General features: G+C 35.1%; 1 protein-coding gene across 1 annotated transcript in view; it reads right to left on the reverse strand.

Annotated features, from left to right (window-relative positions):
• LOC132697924 (protein Wnt-5b-like) overlaps positions 1 to 20291 on the reverse strand; it is a 178562-nt gene that overhangs the window by 75574 nt on the left and 82697 nt on the right. Inside the window, exon 3 of the mRNA XM_060663695.1 lies at positions 17552 to 17793. Within this exon, the coding sequence (XP_060519678.1) occupies positions 17552 to 17793 (242 nt within the window). The remainder of the gene's footprint in view (positions 1 to 17551; positions 17794 to 20291) is intronic.

Genomic DNA, 20291 nt, shown 5'->3' on the forward strand with positions numbered 1-20291 from the left:
AATATTTATATTTATATGAAAAATCCACTTCCAATATTCGTGAAACCTGTTTTAATTTTAATTTTTTGGCTAAGGCAAATCTGCTTAGAATTTGCTCAAATTGTCATGACAGAGACATGAAAGACGAGTTTGAAACCCAGGTTCAAAATTATGCGTAAACAAAGTTACGGCGTAAAAATCTCCCCTCGTAAGATGCATCAATAATTCGCTGCACATGCGCCACATCAAAGCGTTTAGAGAAACAAAGCGAAATAATCGAATCATCCATGTAAGGAACAGTCGAATGTGGATGCGTTCGAAATCCCACAACTGCAAGGGGAACCAAAAAAAAGGTTATTGAGCAATATTAACTAGTTGAAACGAACTTAATATGTAAGAAATTAATGGATATAACGAGTTGTAACTGGCAATTTGTATAAAACGAATATAATTAACTAGTATTGTCGAAATGTACCCCATTTCCGACACCGATTTCGTCGAACCGAGCTTCTTAATTCGTCCAGCTGTACGAGGCGGAACAAAGTTCGTATAATGTTGATTTATCTCGTAACAAATCATTTTATGCGAACCGAGGCTTAGGGCTGGACGAATGCAATGAAATATGGCGCATCCGGAGAGCCTCTAATTTGTAACGCTTTAGTATGCAAACAGTATAAACCCTTATGACCGGCAAACGTTATGAAGATAAATGCGAAGATGTATCTGGTGCGGAATGAGCGTGCATTATGCGTAAAATGCGGCATATTTCAGTATTCTTGAAGACGTTGCCGCTTCGGGTTTTGTCAGCTGTACGCAGATATTTATGGGATGAGGAATGGAGACAGTAATAAAACGAGAGAGTCAATAAGAGAAAACCACGAAAACAAAAAAACAAAAAACAGTAACAAGCCAGGTTCACGCTGAATCCTGAGATCACTACATCAGCAAAATAGCAAGACAAGTACTACCCCGCAAAATAATAAAGACTCTCGATCAATCTGAAAGAGACAATTGTCAACTAAATAAGGAAATAGTATAAGGAAGATGAAACAGAAACAAATATGCAGTGTGGGACAAATGTTAGAACTATAGAGCCCTCTCGATTTTATTGATAAAATGTACACTACATTAATAGATAATATATAAAGGAACATTTTCTTAAGACGCCGTCTGCCTGAGTGGCGATCTAGATGGTCAAAACCGCTTAGGAAACATCGATAGATTTGAAGCTGCACCATCTGCGCATGTCTTTTAAAAAAAAAGAGAAAACTAATGATGCGAAAAGTATGGCAACACTGTTAGATATTTTTCATTTAAAAATACAAGTTCTGCGAGTAAATAAACGACAGGTGTATTTTTTATAGAGTAATATTTTTAATCGCAACATTTGAAACGAAATTAAAATACCTTAGATAAATCAGTTAAAATGTCGGGCCCACAATGAACTGGATTCCTATTTCAAAGGAATTACTGTTACTGAATAACTGCATGCCTTAGATTTTGTGCATAAGTAATACAGACGTATTCCTTTTGTAGGAGCCGGAATATATGAACCCAGGACGAAAAGGAAAATCTCTATTCCAATGGGTAAGCTAGCAACAGTGTTCCAAGCAGAGATCTCTGCACTAGAACACTGTGCAAGAGAAATAAAAGCGAGGAACATCCGTAACAAATCAATTGCAATTTACACCGATAGTCAAGCGGCTATAAAGGCCCTGCAATCTAATAAAATAACATCCAAGTTAGTTCTGGACTGCCATAAGGCATTAAACGAGATACCATGCCAGAACAAAGTTACTCTATCATGGGTACCGGGGCACGGAGGGCATAAAGGTAATGAAGGCGCAGACGACGCAGCCCGCGAGGGGTCATCAATGCGCCTGATTGGACTAGAACCCTTTTGTGGGGTGGCCAAACCCGTTGCAAAAACAGCCATCATGGATTGGATGGACGGACAATCCCGACGATGGTGGAGGGACATGCCGTGGCAAAGAAAGGTCAAGGAATTCCTAAGGGGCCCATCGGCCAATTTTACAGCGGACCTACTAAGCTACAATAGGAAAGCCGTAAGAATAATGGTAGGTCTGCTGAAGGGCCACTGCAGGCTTAAGAGGCATCTAAGCCTGATGGAAGTGGAAGAAAACACAGAATGTAGATTCTGTCAGGAAGAGGAGGAAACAGCCGCACATGTACTGTGCCACTGCGAAGGCCTAGCGAGAGTGCGCTTCCATCTGCTGGGCGATACCAAACCAGAGGCAGAGAGCTATACGAGGGAGTCATTATCGAAGTTGGGGAGTCTGGTTAGAGAGACGAACCTGGATAAAGCTCTATAGCTATGGAGGGAGTCACAATAGATCCTCTGGGTCGCAGTGACGGACAGGCTGATTGCTAGCTCTCCTAACTGTTAATCTAATCTAATCTAATTCCTTTTGTAGGTTCAAGCTTTGTAGATCCTCAATTAATCGCTTTTTAGTATAATCTTCGTGAAAATAAATGTAGTTATTATAATGTAGTTTTGGATTGTTACTTTTGTGTCACATGAGGAAGGGGTTTTAGTCAACTATCTACTGTGATAACTTGCATTGTCCATTATAATTACGCTATTAGGAGGAATGTTTGGAACTAGTTTGTTTTTAAACCAAATTTCAAATAAATCAGCGGTGGTGTCTTCATAGTAATCCAGAGAAGAATCTTTAATATTTTTCGCAGACAGAGAAAGTCCATTTCGATTCCAACCATCTTTAGAATCAGCATGCAAAATTGTTATTATTTTATTTCTTTTTGATGGCGCCTTTGTTTTACACTTATCAGTTGAGTCAATCCAACCAGCTTTTATCCAAGTAAATAATTGGCCTTTCTTGTTCTCTGTAAATCCTAATTTTTTATAGATATTCCAGTAGCCATTTCCGAATTCTGAAATATTGCATTAAAACTTGCCTTTTGTCAATTTTTTTTAAATCTAAAATACATGTGTTGAATACACTCCCATAAGGTAGTTCTGCCACATTTAACACCGGTTTCATCTCCTCCTAATTAAGATATCTAATGTAGAGATGCTTGCTTGCGGGCACCAAGTTCAATGAGAGTTCAATAAACATTGTTTATAACTTCCTTAGTCTCAACAGAATAGTGTTTTCTAGATTTTTGGGCGGGAGCATCTCCTGAGATATACTAGACTCGCACATAAACTTAAACTAAATAGAATACCAAACCAAAGAATATTAAACACAGGTAGGTATAAAATTATTTCCAATTATGGACCACAATTTTACCTGAATTTAAATTCCAAAATTTTAGGTAATAATCTTGTTGCATTGTACGTTAATGACCACCCTTGGATAATCCCATTCAAAAGCAATTGGTCACTTTCTTATATCTATGAACAGACCATAACGACTAGTATTGTCGTTTCTCTATGGGTTCGTTTTTCTCTGGCTCTGCCTTATAACTAAAATTCACGCACGGGACGTATTCGCAAGCCAAGTCTGCGTCCGAGCAAGGCGCAGATGCACCGCAAGTCTTTCGCAATTATTACAAAATGTAAGATATGCGAATCGGAACGTTTCTGGCCTCCGGTGCAGAAATATCTGAGAGAGAAAAGATCGCCATTATCTTTTATATTATTATTAGGAAACGTGTTCGCATTTTGATCGCGCCCGCAGTTCTATATACTCCCGGAGCGATAATGCCGAGTAAAATAACCGTTTAAACCGGGTAGTCGGGATACGAATCGATAAAATGGCCGTTTGAAAAGGAGAACATGCCGCCGAGAACTATTTCAACCGTGACAATAACAAAAACAAGAAGCGTATCGGCCGGCAATTATTGTTCTGTCGATGAAAAAATATTGCAGGAGCGGGGTAGCAGCGTATCGGACTCAAAATTATTTTTGGATCGCCAGGTTATTAATAATTATCGGGAATTAAACAGTGTACTAATAACAATTCATTTTCTAAACTAAACCTTTTTGTTATACATTTTAAAAAATGCCGTCCAGTACGAAAAAATACGCTTCGCTTATTTCTAATGATTATTTTTTGTCGCAAATCATTGATATCTGTTATAGATGTTTCATACACTAGAGACTTTAAGTGCCTCCAAAAAAATCCGTCGGATTCAGGTCTGGTGAGCAAGGCGGCCAAGCTAGAGGTCCGACCCGACGAATCCGTCGATGTTCAAATGCCTGATTTAAATACCTTGGAGCGCCATCCTGCATTGCATGTTTTGTCTCCGCTGCAAAGGTACTTCTTCCAGCAAAGGTGGTAGTTCTTCTAGAAATTGCAAATATATTTCCCCATTAAGCGATCCGTTAAAGAAATGCCCTGCCCCAACAAATTTTTGCATGTGGGTTTTCAATGTTTCACTGATGGATATTTCGAAAAATGACAATGCCATCACGACCGAATGCAGTCTCGTCAATGAACAAAGTGATACTTAAGAATTGTGGGTAATTTTGAATTTTTCCTGAAATTTGATAGCATAAAATTGCTTTCAATTGTTCACCCTCATGCAGTGCTTGAACTCCTTGATCATGGAGGGGTCAAGGATCATTTTCATGCAAAACTTCCTAAACTATAGAGCAAGCAATTCTTTTCTGAGCAGCAAATTTTCTCGTACTAGTTGACGGCTCAGCGTCCACATTTTGAAGTATTTTTTCTTCTCTTGCGGTTCTTTTATATATTGATCTCCCTTTATTGCATTGTTTGAATCATATTCTTTCACCAAGTCTTCTGTGTATGTTGGTGAATGTCTTGGCATATGGAACGTTTCTATTAGGATAAGACTGGATGTAAAACTGTCGTGCTTCATCTGCATTTCCATTTGCTCTTTCGTAGCAAAAATGCATATCGCGATATTCAGTATTTGAATAATAATATTATTAATAAAAACTAATTTTTAACAGATTGTAACAATGACTTTCAAATTTCAGTAAGTCCTATTAGGTAAAATCACATTTACAGGTAAAATTCCAATCGAGAATAAAAAATCGATTTTAGGCCAAACAATAACACTTGCGTTAAAAATAAAATTTAAAACAATGATTTTTGACAAGCTATAACTCGAAAAATATTACGAATTCAATTGTTTTTTCATGACGTTCTACCATTATTTATTTGCCCATGTTGAATCTTTCCTCCAAGTTTCCGAACTCAATTTCCGAACACCCTGTATAAGACATAAAGCTATGTGAAATGTTACAAATAAAATCATTATGATTCCTAATGTTCTCTCCTAAAACGCTCAGTTTATCTTCTTTTGTATGTTTTAAGGCTTTCCTAACCGTCTTTAATTGCAAGCTTTTTAAATTTGTGAAACACTTTAAATAAAATAGTTAGGGGACATTTTCTTAAGGTCGTGGACAGCTTTAATAAATTTTCCTGACACCCTGTCTACCTAGTGTTATTTAAGATCCGTAATAGCTTTTTCTAATTGAAATGCTAGAACTTCAAGGATGGAGCACGTAAGCAACGATCAAACAAATTTGCATAACTGCCTCCGTTCTGGATACCGTCGAAACAAAATTTCTCATTTGGTATGGATATTTCCAGAAAATCGAAGAATCGAAGAAAAACGAAGACCGCGAAGAACTGGAAAGATAAATAATTTATGAAGGGGTGGTTTATATGGGCAGGTCTTCTAGGACACAGATATCTGTGCGTCTGGGGATCTATTGCATAACATTCCAGAGCACTCTATAAAAGATCTATATAATTTATACAAAACTTGAACTGGCGCATAGTTCCCACGATTACTTAAAGCCGGCATTTCGAACCGCGTTAAGAGAAAATTATGATCAAAGCATCTCTGCGGAAAGATGCCATCGCACTTAAAAAAATTCTTTTGAACTTTTTCTCACTGAATAATATACAGCTCACGAAAAATATTATTCGGTTACAGGCTTACCGTTAGTGTGACACCGAGATTTTAAAAGCAAACGTTTCAAAAAATGTTGATTTTAATTACAAAAAAATCATTGCTGTCCACCCCACATGAAAAATTAAAAAGAAGTTCTAAAAATAAAACTAAATCAAAAAAAATATTATTTTATAAAAAATTAAAAAAGTTCACCATTTTTAGCCGACATCACAATCTATCATAAAATTCTTGTCTAACTTTGACCATTGGTTCGGCAGTAACATTACTAATAGCATTTGTAATTTTATTACGATGTTCCTCTAAATAATTTGCACGATCGCGTGTGTGCCTGTAAATAGTGCTAGTGACGTAACCCCAAAAAAGCATTTGGTGCTAGATCTGGGGAACTAGGTGGCCATTTGATTGTTCCTTGTCCAACAGGGATATTAAGAGCCCGAACTGATCGAATTATTTGATGACACAAAAGATCTAGATATTTGTTTGCATAAAAAAGGACCAATGGTACGGTTTCTTAAAATACCAGCCCATATTTTGACCTTTTGCGGATACTAAGTCCTGTTGGTTCTGTTGTGAATACACAACAGCCACTGCCGGATTATGACGACCACGTAACGAAGGGTCCATAAAATATTCGGTAAAAAATCTTTATTTTGGTTAGTTCGTTCAATCATTTCTTCACAGAATACGATGCGTTTCAAATAATAATGCAGATCTGCCAATAATTTATCGGGGCGAGCTACCCGAAAAATACCACTTAATAATTTAAACCTTTTCTTCGGTCGAATATACGGCCATTTAAAAAAAAAACGGGACGCCCTCTATTTTCCTTTCTCTCTGTCACGCTTAGGATAACGCAATCACCGAATAATATTTTTCGTGACCCGTATAACATAACAGAAGTAGAGTGCCTTTAGTTCGCTTGTTAACTCAATCGAATTTCAAAATGTAAATCCTAAAATTTGCAACACACTGTTACGAGTTTCATTGATTGATTAATTGACATGGTTATCAAACGAAAACTGCAACAATTAAACTCCCAAATCTTTGGAGCCTCTTCGTTTTAATTTTACATTGCCTAGATAATAATAAAAAACCAATACAACCAGCCCTACTCGAAAAACTAAGGGAACACCTGTTGAGTTTACGCTAGGAGTCAACAATTTGAAGATCCCTCTGAAGAAGGCGACAGCCATCTTGATTATGGCAACTCTAAATGTTTTCACATTATTTGCAAATAGTAATAATTTACTTAAATGGAAAATATGAGAGGGGCGTAGCACAAAAATCGAAAGATTCTGAGAAGTCTAAGTTGAAGTCTAATGACTGGGAGGAAAATTGAGCCAAAGAATGCCAAATGAGGATAATACGTTGATTAGTTAAAGGAAAAATGCTGAACTTCCGATATTACATTTTCAACCTGATTAAAAATACTTTTGCACATTACTCTCTCGAAAGCCTCCACAAAAGGGATAATATAGACGCTGGCCTATAGTTATAGAGTTCACTGTTATTGTCCCTTTTAAAGGCCGGATTTATTCTAGCTTCCTGCTAAAATGTCTTAATTGCAAGAATAAAAAGATAATACAAGGGTTTCCCCTCAAAATCAAATATTCTGTTAGGTAATGCGGGAACTACCCCGCTCAGAAGCAACAGGCTGACTTACCCAGCGAAAACACCGTCAATCGACAAAAGCGTCAGCTTTTTCAGCAGGACCGGAATACTGGGGTTATTAGATATAGAATTCTCAAATTAAGCTAAATAATTCTTATAGACAATGTCAATCTCTGTCTAATTATTCGAGCGTAATTCGTTGTTTAAGCCTCTTAAAAACTCTATCTATAAAGTTTAACTATTTCAGTTATAAACAAATCGATAATGATGTACAGAATACATAAATAAATAAAAAATGTCACATGCAACGCTAATATCATCCATAGCATATAATTCAGACCAATTCTGGTTAAGCAAACAATTATGCAGATGTGGAAAATTGGTTTCGCTTGAAGTTATATTTGTTTCGGTATCTATTAATATGTTGAATCTGTTTTTGATTTGTGTTCATTGTCAGTGAGATGTTAAGTGTAGGCTCCGCCAGCACTCTAATCTTTCTGTAGAAACTTAACTACTTACATTGAAAAAACTAATTTCAGATTTCCACCGTAACAATTATGGATATAATTAAACTACTTCAATTACAAAAGTTATGGAGTATTACAATCTTACAGCCAGTACAACGCTTCAAAATATTCAGAAAAATGTCTGTCTGGGTAATATTAGGAGGTATGTAAACCACAAAGATGCGTACTTAAAATTCAATTTTCCTTCGTGTTATTTCTGCTATAACTGCTTGAGCTTTCTTTTTGCAGTTAACAAATCGGAACCACATCTCGAAACCCTTTTTCCTGCGAGGCCTCTATCAGCACGAACCACAGTGCGTCTAGCACCAAAAAGTCACAATATTGTCATGTCCATGATAGCAATTATATCACAGTCGTATCCACAAAATGACTTCGTATTCAAACAGACTTCGTATTCAAATACAAGAAATATTCAAATTCACAGAGATCGAGACACTATTAGACAAGGTGGCTGGTTTAAATTGTTATTAAATTTAATAATTGTCTTTTATTTTAATTTCCATAAACGAAATTAATATGTTGCTCTCAGGGATCTGGGTAAAGTTCGCCGAACGATATACTGTTTTCACAACCTTTTATGGTTTTGACTTTGGAATGAGTTTAGGACTGTTACCTGTTATACGGAAGGGATCATTCTTTTGAGAACGTGTATTTTAAGAGTAGGAAAATTTTCTTTGATTAAACTGTTATATTCATTCATATTAGTGTGCTTTTTATAAATCTTTATAAAACAGTCCCTACTTGAGGTAACTCGATTTTAAGTTGTGCATTAGATAGCTTAATCTCCTATATTAAAAACACATTAGAAATCCTTTTTTTGAATACTGAAAGACAAACGGCTCCGTTTGTCTTTCATTGCTAAACAAATTGTTTTGAATGTTTACAATTTTATAAGAAATTCAGACGGGGAAGTAGCAAGTAGCAATAAAAACAAGGGACATGGAACGTAATAAATTGTTACTTTGTACTATTTTTTTTTACGTATTTGTTTCAAGAATTGCTGGGCGAAGAAGACCATTTAGAAGACGAACTACCTCAGCAAATAAAAAAGAGAGATCTGAAGGGGATGTATTAGCAGCAATAAAAACTAGTGACATAGGACGTAATAAATTATTACTTTGAAATAATTTTTTCATGTACATGTTTCAAGAATTGCTCGGCTAAAAACATTGAAAATATACTTAAATGGTTAGTGTAGGTTGATAAATTTCTAGGACGCTCCTGGAATGGTTACTAGTAAGGGTCTGCTAGACAGGGTGTTCTATAAGGGGCTGCGGTTTTGGTTAGTTAAAGTAATAAACAATAGACAGGGTTGGTTGTAAAAGCACTATAATTCTGGTCGAACTATACAACGACAAACCCAAGAGAGGTTGGCCTGCGGTAAGACGTTCTTAAAAATTTGCCAAAGTTAAATACCGGATTATGTCTACTATATATTTTTCTATTTGGTTAGGTGCCCCTTTATCTTCAGCAGAAAGCTGACGTCTAATGTTTGCATCTTAGTTTTCGAGAATTTAATTATTATAGACATAATTAACCCATAATTAATTTCGTACTCAACAAAAGGAAGAAATGATCGGCAACGGAAAAATTCGCAACACGAAAACGATGTATCTCAATGGGCGATCTACGCCGTTGTAATTATTCACGAAGTGCGCGCGTACACTTTGATACGGCTGCCAAGTTCGTATAGTAGGCCGGGGATTGATGCGATGATTGAACATTCTTTCGGCATTCAATTACGCAGGAGTTTGATTGATTGCGTTGAAAACATGACCGATTGCTTTTTGACGGGGCACGTCATTGCCAAGATCCGCGACATGATTAAGTGAAGTTCAGTAGTGCGCTTCGATTTTGCTTTGCCAAATTTATTTATATACGGTGGTACATTTACTTGTTCTTAAACAAAGCAGAATTGGAGAATTGCGAATCATCAAATATTTACTAACTATTTGAGTGTCGGAGTAACGTGATCAAACTTACACAAACCAAACTCTACGGCAGGCAGGCATTTTGCCATTTTTATAAACTCTCTTAGGACCGATTAGTACACAACGTTCGCATATCCCAATAGAGAGAATCTAAGAGAGTCACACAATTTAAGTCTAATCTCAGTAGATAAATGGTCTTCATACATGTAAGTACTTTCAGTTTACGGTAGGACCGTAGTAAATAAGACAAGTGAGAATCAAAATGAAGCTTACTATCAAGAAAGACTCCTAGGTTTTTTTTATTGCCAAAAAGAACAACCCGCTTTTGGAATCATTGGCTTTGGATAATCTAGAAACCATTTCAAGATCTTCATTTATGGCGTTGAAGGACAAAGTTACATCTTGGATGGGGAATGATAAGTATATTTACATAGCACCAGCATACTGATAAGAATAATATTTATTTAAGCAGATTATGATTTATGGTCTTTGCTATAATCGAACAAATTCGAACAAGTTTTTGTTGATACATTATGAGCCCTAAGAAAACGTTAATCAATGCTGTAGTCGTACTGTGCCTGTGCCTAAACCCTGATTGGGTGGTAAGTAAAATATTTGAATCAAAAACATGATTTTCAAGTTGGTCACATATAATCCTCACCAATATTTTAGACATTACTCACAGTAAGCCAATGGAGCGAAAATATAAGATCCACATGTTGCTCTGTACATAGTAGCTAGGCCACTAAACATTTAAATTGGAACTTACAGCAACGGCAGAATGTTCTTATTTCTGAGGAATATTTTGTTCAAATTCTTCAGATGGACGGAAAAGAGCATAAAGAAAAGCAGGCGAAATATTTGCAGAGCGCACGTTTAATGCATAATTAGAAAGGCTTACATTGATTTGGTTGTCGTTGCTGGATCAGGAACTGGTCAGCATGTTCACCTGATCACAACCCCATAGAGCATGTGTGGGATGTGCTAAGTAAGCGAGTCGAAGAGCGTACGCTACGGTAGATGAGCTCAAGACGCTATTCGTAAGTTAATTGGCGGTATAGACCACCGCATACTGGTCGAATTTTTAAAAAAGCTAGCTTTAAATGATATCTTCTAAACAAGTTAGTAGCCTTCTAAAAATGTGTGAATTACTTTTTATCTTAAATATGCCTTGCTTAGTTAACAATAAAGAATTAATTAAAATATAGGCAATAACCTGGGTCAAAATTTTTCAGTTTGAAATTTACCAAGGCGAAGTGGCTTTTATTTATTAATGCAGTTGTTTTTTATTTAGTCCGACATTTTCAAACACATGTTTGTTCAGTAAAACGATTTTTTTTAATGGGTCGTCTAAAATTTCTGCGAGAAAATTAATTATTACTCAGCAGAGAAATGGATATAGCCAAAGAGACATTGCCAAAATGGTAAATAATTGTCCGTCAACTGTTCAGCACATCCTTGAGCGTTGCTGTAAGGAAAGCAGGTTCGAGAATAAGTGAAGATTAGCTCCAAATAAGATCTTCAATGAACGTGAGGAAAGAGCGGTATCGAAGTATCCAAAAAACAGTGCTCCAAAGATGTGTGTCGAGATGGAAAGACAGTTTGGAAAAAGATGTAACCCCGAAACAATTCGACGAATCCTGCGAAAAAAATAATTTACGTGGTCGAACTGCCAGAAATAAGCCTTTCATTAGGCGAAGAAATAGATGCGGGATATTGGCATTCGCTAGAGGGCATATCGATAAAGAATTGAATTTCGGGAATATTTGGATCCGATGGAGAAATATCAGTTTGGAGAAAAATGGAAAAAAATTTAAAAGCTACGGTAAAGCACGGTGGCTGTAAGTCATCTGCAGAAGTAGGTAATATGCATTTCATTGAAGGATAGAAGGATATATGAACCAATATGTGTATTTGGAAATATTAAAACAGCATCTGGTTGCTAGTGCCCAAAAATTAAATATGGGTAACAATTATCGGTTATATCATTACAATTACACCAGCCCAGTTGTCAGACTTAAATGTAATTGAAAATTTGAGGTTGACATTAAAAAACAAAGTAAATAGCGCCCCACTATCTAACAAGAAAGAATAAAAACTGAAAATGACTGAAGTATGGAAAACAACTTCCCCGGAGTATACTAGAAAATTAGTTGAATCAATACCCAGAAGACTACCAGTCGTTATCGATAATGAAGGAGGCCCGACTAAATATTAGCAGAAGTATTTCAAATTATGAAGTTGTTTTTCTCTATTGATTTGGTTATATTTTATTTTGTGTCATTTAAGATGTGACGTTAATATTGTATATAATTTAATTAATTCTTTATTGTTAACGAAGTAAGGCATATTTAAGACAAAAAGTAATTCACACATTTTTAGAAGGTTCTCTAAGAACTTCATATCAATAAGTTGTTTTTTTTCCGAAAAAATAAAGAGACATTCAGACCAGTTTGATAATTTATTCAAATATATTTTTTTTAATTTCATAAGTTTGTAAAAATTTCCGAAAAACTACTATTCACAAGATAGTTTAGGAGATCACTGTGATTTTTAATTTTAAAGTTTAATGAATCTAAATTAATAATTTGTTTTTTATTTATTAAGAATTAACTTTTTATTAGTTTTTCTTTATTTTAGATCGGAGTTATTTAACTTGACCTTGAGCAATTGTTTGAAATACTTCAAAGCTCAACCAAAGTAATCATGCAACCTTTTATAAATTGAAATTAACAAAATGTGAACTAACAGGCTATCAAGACTTTCCTAATGAGTTTAGATCGACTTGCAATATTTTTTACTACAAAAACTTAACTAACTAGGAGCAAAGAGCGTGGCTTAAAACTTAAGATGCTCTCAGACCTCCGAGAGTGTGTCGTGGGTTCTGCGGCGGTAAATAAGGCACAAAATTTGAAAACTACCAAACTTTTACTGAACGTAACACTACAAATTTCTAAAGAAACAATAATAATCGCGGGACTTTCTTTATCCCCAGGAACTCCGTCCTGTGGAACGTCTTCCGCACGTCTCTCCACCCTTCACGAACCGACTTTTTAACCGGGGATTGCAAATATCCCTTGTTGCCGCACTTCACTTTTATTCGCGAACCACAAACTGTTGCAAATTTTTTAAAAAATATAGTAAAAACATACACAACAGTAACGTTCGGTGTAGTGAATGGTCCCAAAGAAGAAAAACAAAAGCACTCCGAAAAAATTCAACACTCAAGGAGTTAATAATGGCCAAATTTTCTAAAAAATCGTTCACTATTAGGTTAAGTTTGTTGTAAAAAAAATGTTTGTTTAGTTGAAGTTGTGTAAAAAACAAATAAATTTATTTTAAAGTAGTAACATGTTGCTCTTAAAAATGAACTGAAGTACATAAAGACATGAACTGAAAACAAGCTGTAGGAATAAGTGGTTCTTAACGAATATTGATCTTTAAAAAAAAATGTATTTTTTTTTTCAAAGAAACTTTCACAGGCTACTGTCATACTTTTCACAAAACTTCTGGACTCCTCCTGCGTCGGTTTTTGCTAAGTCGAACTTGCTGACGTTTCGCCAATCATCCTGTTCGATTCTTCAGAGTTTGACTGAAACTGGCTCGCATTTTACTCTGTGTCTGCTTATACATTGTTTGAGCGGGGCGGAGCTAAATGAGGGGCATAAACACCGTCTCGGATGACTGATATCACATATCAAAAGTTCTAAAGAAGTATAACGTCAAAACCAGATATACCACTTGTCCAAAAATCTCTCAACATCTTCGGTCCGTCAAAGATAAAATTCCATTTGAGATGCTAGGAGTTTCTCAGCATTCCAAGCATATGCGGCAAAGAATACATTGCAGAAACCGGACGAAAAATTTCAACTAGGCTCAAAGAATACAAAAGAGCCTTACGACTAAGACAAATAAACTCATCAGCTGTTGCCGAACACAATCACGAAACCGGACATAAAATTTTATTCGATAAAATTAAAATTCTTCCATGTAATCAATTCTTCTACCAACGAAAAATCCGAGAGTATATAGAAATCTATAAGCAAACTAACAATCTTAACCGCAACCTGTCACCAATATGGGAATCAGTCATCCGAGACTGTGTTTATGCCCCTCATTTAGCTCCGCCCCCCTCAAACAATATATGAGCAGGTAGAGAGTAAAATGAGATACAGTTTCAGTCAAGCTCTGAAGAAGCCAACAGGATGATATGCGAAACGTCAGCAAGTTCGACCCAGCAAAAACCTGCGCAGGAGGAATCCAGAAGTTTTGTAAAAGTAAAATTGGTAACGTAGTTATTCCACGGGGCGTTTGCCATGAAGCAACTTATTAACCCTGTATATTACGTTTATCAAACGACTGAAAAAGTGGATTAAAATTTCTCATTTTATATCATGTTTATTTATGAAAATTATCCTAAAAATAAAAAAATTGTGATTCCTCAAATTTAACCTTTTTCCTCAAAACAGGGCCCGAATGCAAAAACACAGAACCTCGAAAATTGTGAGACTTACTAGTACAGAAACAAGATGCTAAAGGTAAAATGTCTGTTAGGCTTTTCTATTTTAAATATTACTGCACGCAGACATTTCAACAAAGACTTTTGGTCAACCAGGTCAGAGTTAAGGGCAAAATTGTCGGCCGATGTCGGTTAAGCGGTGTTCGTAGAACGACCAATTGTTAGTGTGTGGCAAAAAAAAAACAGTTTCTTCAATTTTCCGCCTACCTAGAAACGATTATTATCTAAACCTGGAATCTATTACGAATCTCAATCCCTACAATCGAATAATCAGCAGCGCATTTCTATGGACGCACGATTACCGCATTAAAATTCTAAATAATGGCATTTCTACAGAAACAACGACGGCCAACCAAAAATTATAGTTGAGGATGAAATCGGAAAATGTAAATGGGCCATAGGCTAGATAAAGGCAGATCCGAGATTATAAATTAGGAATTATATCTGCACGATCTCTTTAGGTATATAGAATTGTCCGTTTTATTACACTCCTATTACAAGATCAATAAGTACACGTTGATTATTGTTATAACCGACCAATTTGGATGCACTGGTTTATGGTTATTGCATTCGATGGTTGTACATTAACTATATTAATGTTAGAATGATTTGCGGTGGATATGAATAGAACACACTCTAACTGAATTTATTATTATTTTTTTTAAAGACTCAACAAAATTACTTCCACTTACAGAGTAGGGTGGGAACAACCTAAGAATTACAAGAATACAAGTAAATAATTAATTCAATATTTCAAGCAGTTTAAATTTAAGCTTTAAGGGTAACTGAAGATTACCTACTTAGTAAGGGAATTGTCTACGTAAAAGTTCATGAATATTAATTTAATTTAATACTTCGGGATCATTAGTGAAATTATATAGCAATTCAACAATAAAAAAATTGCCATCATTTTTTTTGTTTTGTAGTGAATGAATGATGATTCCATGATAATGTTTGATAATGATAATGTTTGTCGTTGGTATGTGGATTTGGTGCACACACAGTCTCTAAGGATCTAACTTTTGAAAATTTATCATTTTTATACAACAGATTATTGCAAAATAAGTGCAAGTTTTGCTTTATCAATTGGGAACTGTTGCGCCTCATACATTTTTTTATCAGATCAATTCCTTTGTCTTCATCAGTAGATCAATAATGCTAAATATGTGACAATGAATGACAACCGGAAAACAACAAAATGCCTATAAAATTTAAAAGTTGATTTTTTGAAAACCAGAATTCATGGCGGTTATTGTCTGGAGCATATTTTACCGAAAACTTTAAAATCAAATCAACCACTTCGTCACAAAATATAAAAAATATTTCAAGCGGATTTTATCCAGAAAGCCGATTTTTTAGTTCCTCACATGATCTAAATTCATGGGATATAAGTGTATAAGTGTACTCAGTCTGACGTTTCTTCCATTTGACAATAGAAGCAAGCCTGTCGTTTGCAGAAAGCATACGTCTCCTTTTGAATTCTAGGGTTTCATCATCTGATGAGTCCCATTCAGGTTCAGCAGTTGATGAATTACAGGACTGTTGAAGGACAGCTGTATCATTCTGTGTATGTAACTCGAAAGTTCTAACTGTATAAGTTGGTTCCACACACTCTTGTAGATTTATGCTTCTTACAAAACTTCTGAATTCCTCCTGCGTAGGTTTTTGCTTAGTCGAAATTGTTGACGTTTCGCCAATCATCCTATTGGCTTCTTCCGAGCTTGACTGAAACTGGCTCGTATTTTGATCAGTACCTGCTTATATATTGTTTGAGGAAGGGGGTGGGGGGGGCTAATGAGGGGTATAAACACCGTCTCGGATGACTAATTCCCAAATTGGTGACAGGTAGAGACCTGAGTAGCGATTAATATTGTTAGGTTAGATTTCTATAGACTCTCGGATTTTTCGTTGGTAGAGGAACTGATCACATGCAAGAATTTTCGTTTTATCAAATAAAATTTTATGCCCGGTTTCATGAGTGTGTTCGGCAACAGCTGATGAGTTTATTTGTCTCAGTAACGAGCCAGTTTTAGTCAAGCTCTGAAGAAGCCAACAGGATGATTGACGAAACGTCAGCAATTTCGACTAAGCAAAACCGACGCAGGAAGAATCCAGAAGTTTTGTAAAAAGCATTACAGTAGCCTGTGGAAGTTTCTTTGAAAAATTACTTGTAGATTTATGTTATCGTTTATATCTTCTTCGTCAGTCAAGGTATCCACGTCGGGTGGAATATAGACAACGTCGATATGTTCTGTAAATATTTTTTTTCTGTATTTTTTTTTAGCATACATTTACGAGGAAATGTCCTCATCTATCATGATGTCCTCCATAGCCGCCTTCACTGCGCAAGGCACAAACTAATACTAAAGAACACGCTAATTATTGAATGTTTATTCTACATGCGCTGACTTGCCTACACTTGCAAAGTTTTGTTTCACACATAAAATCAATGGTGCATTCACGTACCAGTAAATATTTTCAAAAAATAAATATAGTAATCAATATAGTATTTCGAATGTATGTTTTCTGCGATGTAATCTACATGCTATAGACTTAACAAAAATGGCAATCAATACAAATCCAAAATATTTTTTTTTACTATTTTGGATTTACTTGAAAATGTGTATCAAATTTATGTACAGCTTTTGTTAACTTTTGAAGTCATATATAAGATCTTTCCTTTACACATAAATTAGCGATTTCTACGGTTTTATGTCCTTGAGTGATAATAATAAAATTTCTAAATGGATGTGCAAACATATTTCCTGAATGTGACAAAAAAAATCATAGAATAGTTCATTCATTCATTCACGCACCACTGGGACAAAATGGGTTAATAAACGAATGATTTAAAATGGTTACCAAACGTGTTGCATACTATACTTTTTCAACTAGCGTTATTTTTTGGGTACATTATTGCAAAACATCACGAATACACACACTGATATGACCAACCGAAATAACAAACGTAATCATCCAAACCTTGCGGTAATATCCCCGAAATCATTCGATTGCATCCAAACCTGGAGATAATCGCCGCAAAAACTCCAGTTCAGTATCAAAATTTAAAAACTGTAAATTATTTTTCTATTGGGCGTTCTACTCACTTATCAACATAACAGGCCCAAAGACGTTGACGTCGTCCAAAAGCGAGCAGTTCCATCGTCGGTGCTGAAACTGATGTTTGCATTCGTTCAGTGCCTGCTTTGCTCCGATAGCCACAGCGTTCATGTGGTCCATGTACAGCTGGCACATTCTGCTTTGACCGCTGCTCAAACCGGGCAGCGCGCTACATGCTGGAAGACCCTGGTCGTTTTGCATCATTTCGTCCATTATCATCCCCATTCGCCTGTAAAAATGACAACATGACGATACAGTAAATTTAGAGAAAGGCAATTTGCATCTGAATACACTTTACGTGAAGAAAAATGGATGTTGGAAAGAAACTATAAACCTGATAGATATATTGAGAGATTATGAGGATGGTGATGAAGACATGTTGATAGATCTTCTGATCAATGTATTCAAGGTATGGACCGTTTGTTTTTAAAGTGGTGTCAGTCCATTTAAAAAAAAAAGAGATATCGCGTAATTCGTTTTTAATTAAATGTATTTTTTTATGTAAAACTAATCCTTGTTTAATTTCTTAAAAAATTTTGTACAACTTAAAATTGGTCGGTAAATGAAATTGCATAATCATCGATTATGAAAGTGGTTTAAGTTCAATTGGCAAAAGATGGTTGCCGATCAGCAATTTGTTATTTTTCATTTGTTTTATCTTACGCGTCAAGAGTTGCTAATTTAGGTTACTTATTCTATTTTTTTCGGTAAATGGTAAATCAATATTATTTTATAACAATTGAAAATATTTATTTTACTTAGTTATAAATAAATTCATGAAGACATAAAGTCCATGAATATAAACAGAAGAATAATTAATGAACCACAGGATGAAAACAATTCAAACAAATCGTGAAAAGAAGATTAATAGAGGTAGAATCAGATGACGGTATTGTTATTGACAACTTAGATTCTGCAGAACAAAATATAGAAAAATATTTGCAACAAATAAACAAAATTAACCGAAATAGTGGACAAAAGTATTGTGCAAAAAGAGGAAAACACAATGTAAAAGATTTAGTGTTTTTCGTGAATTCTTTCCAAATATCTACTGGACGAATTGATCGTATCCTAAAATAGCATTCTAGAAGACATGCATGGAAAAATGGATGACTTGCAAAAGAACTAGTGAGCTACTGACCAGCTAAAAGCTTCAGCTAACGCATAAAAGCTTTTGAGCCATCTGAAAGTCACTCGATCACAAAATCCAGAACGGATGTTTTTTAAACCCTGAATCAAATGTAAGAAAAATGTATAATTTATACTTATATAGGAAAATCTTTAAACGAGTATTGAAGTTACACTTTCAATTGCCAGCATTACAAGAATATAAAATTCTGGAATTAGAAAATCTTGTTACATACTTTGACTTACAAAAAGTCCTACCTTACCAGAAATTATTTGTCACAATTGCATATTACAAGCGAAATATGTATGTTTTAAACTAGGGTTTTCACAATTACCACCATAATAAAATATTTATGTGCATTTAGAAAATGTCGTAACGATCCAAAGCTTGTCTTGTCTACAGCGACATGTGTACTGGGAAATTTACAAATGGCATTGTTGTGGTTGAAACGACTGGGTGTTGGAAAATAACATTGACATAATTGACACCGCAAAATTTTTACTTTCGGGGCAAATGGCATTGTAAAAAAAGAATTCTCTGTACACACCACAAGATTACTGTGATGTAATAAAGCAATACATGAAATGAAAGCAACAAAAAGTCTTAAAAATTCGATTAACGGATAAAAAAACACGAATTTCGGACAGGGCCACGGTCAATTGATTAATCCCAACAGTACCTCCGTGGTAAATGCCAGTAAATACTATCAGTATATATAAATATAAAATAATAAATATAAATATATAGTATAAATTTTATGTCTTGTCACGAGTGTTTGTAAACAAATTTGGATTTGTACGGTTGTCTTATTTTGAAAGTGGTGTACGTCTATTTACAGCAGGTAAATATGTGTTATTATAGTCTAGTTTGAGAAAAACAAATTTACATAATTAAATTAATTTGTTTATAAAACCATAGAAACATTGCTAGACTTCATATAATTTGCTTAAACTTTTAAATTAACAGATATGCTGCCTCTAATTTTCTCGCAACAAGAGAATATATTTCTACAGCACTTTCAAAATAAATGGTCCATATACAAGAACAACGTATAAAAGCAGTAACGGTTTACAATCGGCTGTAGTTCAGTACTGTCGAATGCAAGAGCATGAAAGGATATAGTGGTTCCAGCACAATATATACGGTGTATATAAAATAAGGATGTCCCACATGGGAACATTGGAAACCATGACAAATACGAAGATGGTTAAATTAGAAAAAAGTTGCAAATTTTAATGGTTCAAACCTACTTCCGGAAATACGCCAAAACCGATATTTGCCGATTTGGATTAGATATAAAGAAATAATGGTAACTTTCTCGTCGTCACTTTTTCTGCCTTACAGCGATATACGACATCATACGATTTTACGTTGTTTAAATCTTAGAAAAGGCTTTTTATTAAATTTTCAATGTTTGTTACCAGAAAAAAAATGTCATTATTTGTTATCATACTTTCGTCCGACCAAATAAGCTTATCTGGAAAATTTGAATGGGTGAAAATTTTTTTTCCTAAAATAAAATGAGCAATAGATTCGCAGTTGTTTTTCTTCATTGCAGGGTTTATTTTCGGATAAATCAGGTTTCATAAGCGCACTAT

Source organism: Cylas formicarius, unplaced genomic scaffold, assembly GCF_029955315.1.
Source record: "Cylas formicarius isolate icCylForm1 unplaced genomic scaffold, icCylForm1.1 PGA_scaffold_10__41_contigs__length_53128322, whole genome shotgun sequence".
In the NCBI taxonomy this organism is placed as follows: domain Eukaryota; kingdom Metazoa; phylum Arthropoda; class Insecta; order Coleoptera; family Brentidae; genus Cylas; species Cylas formicarius.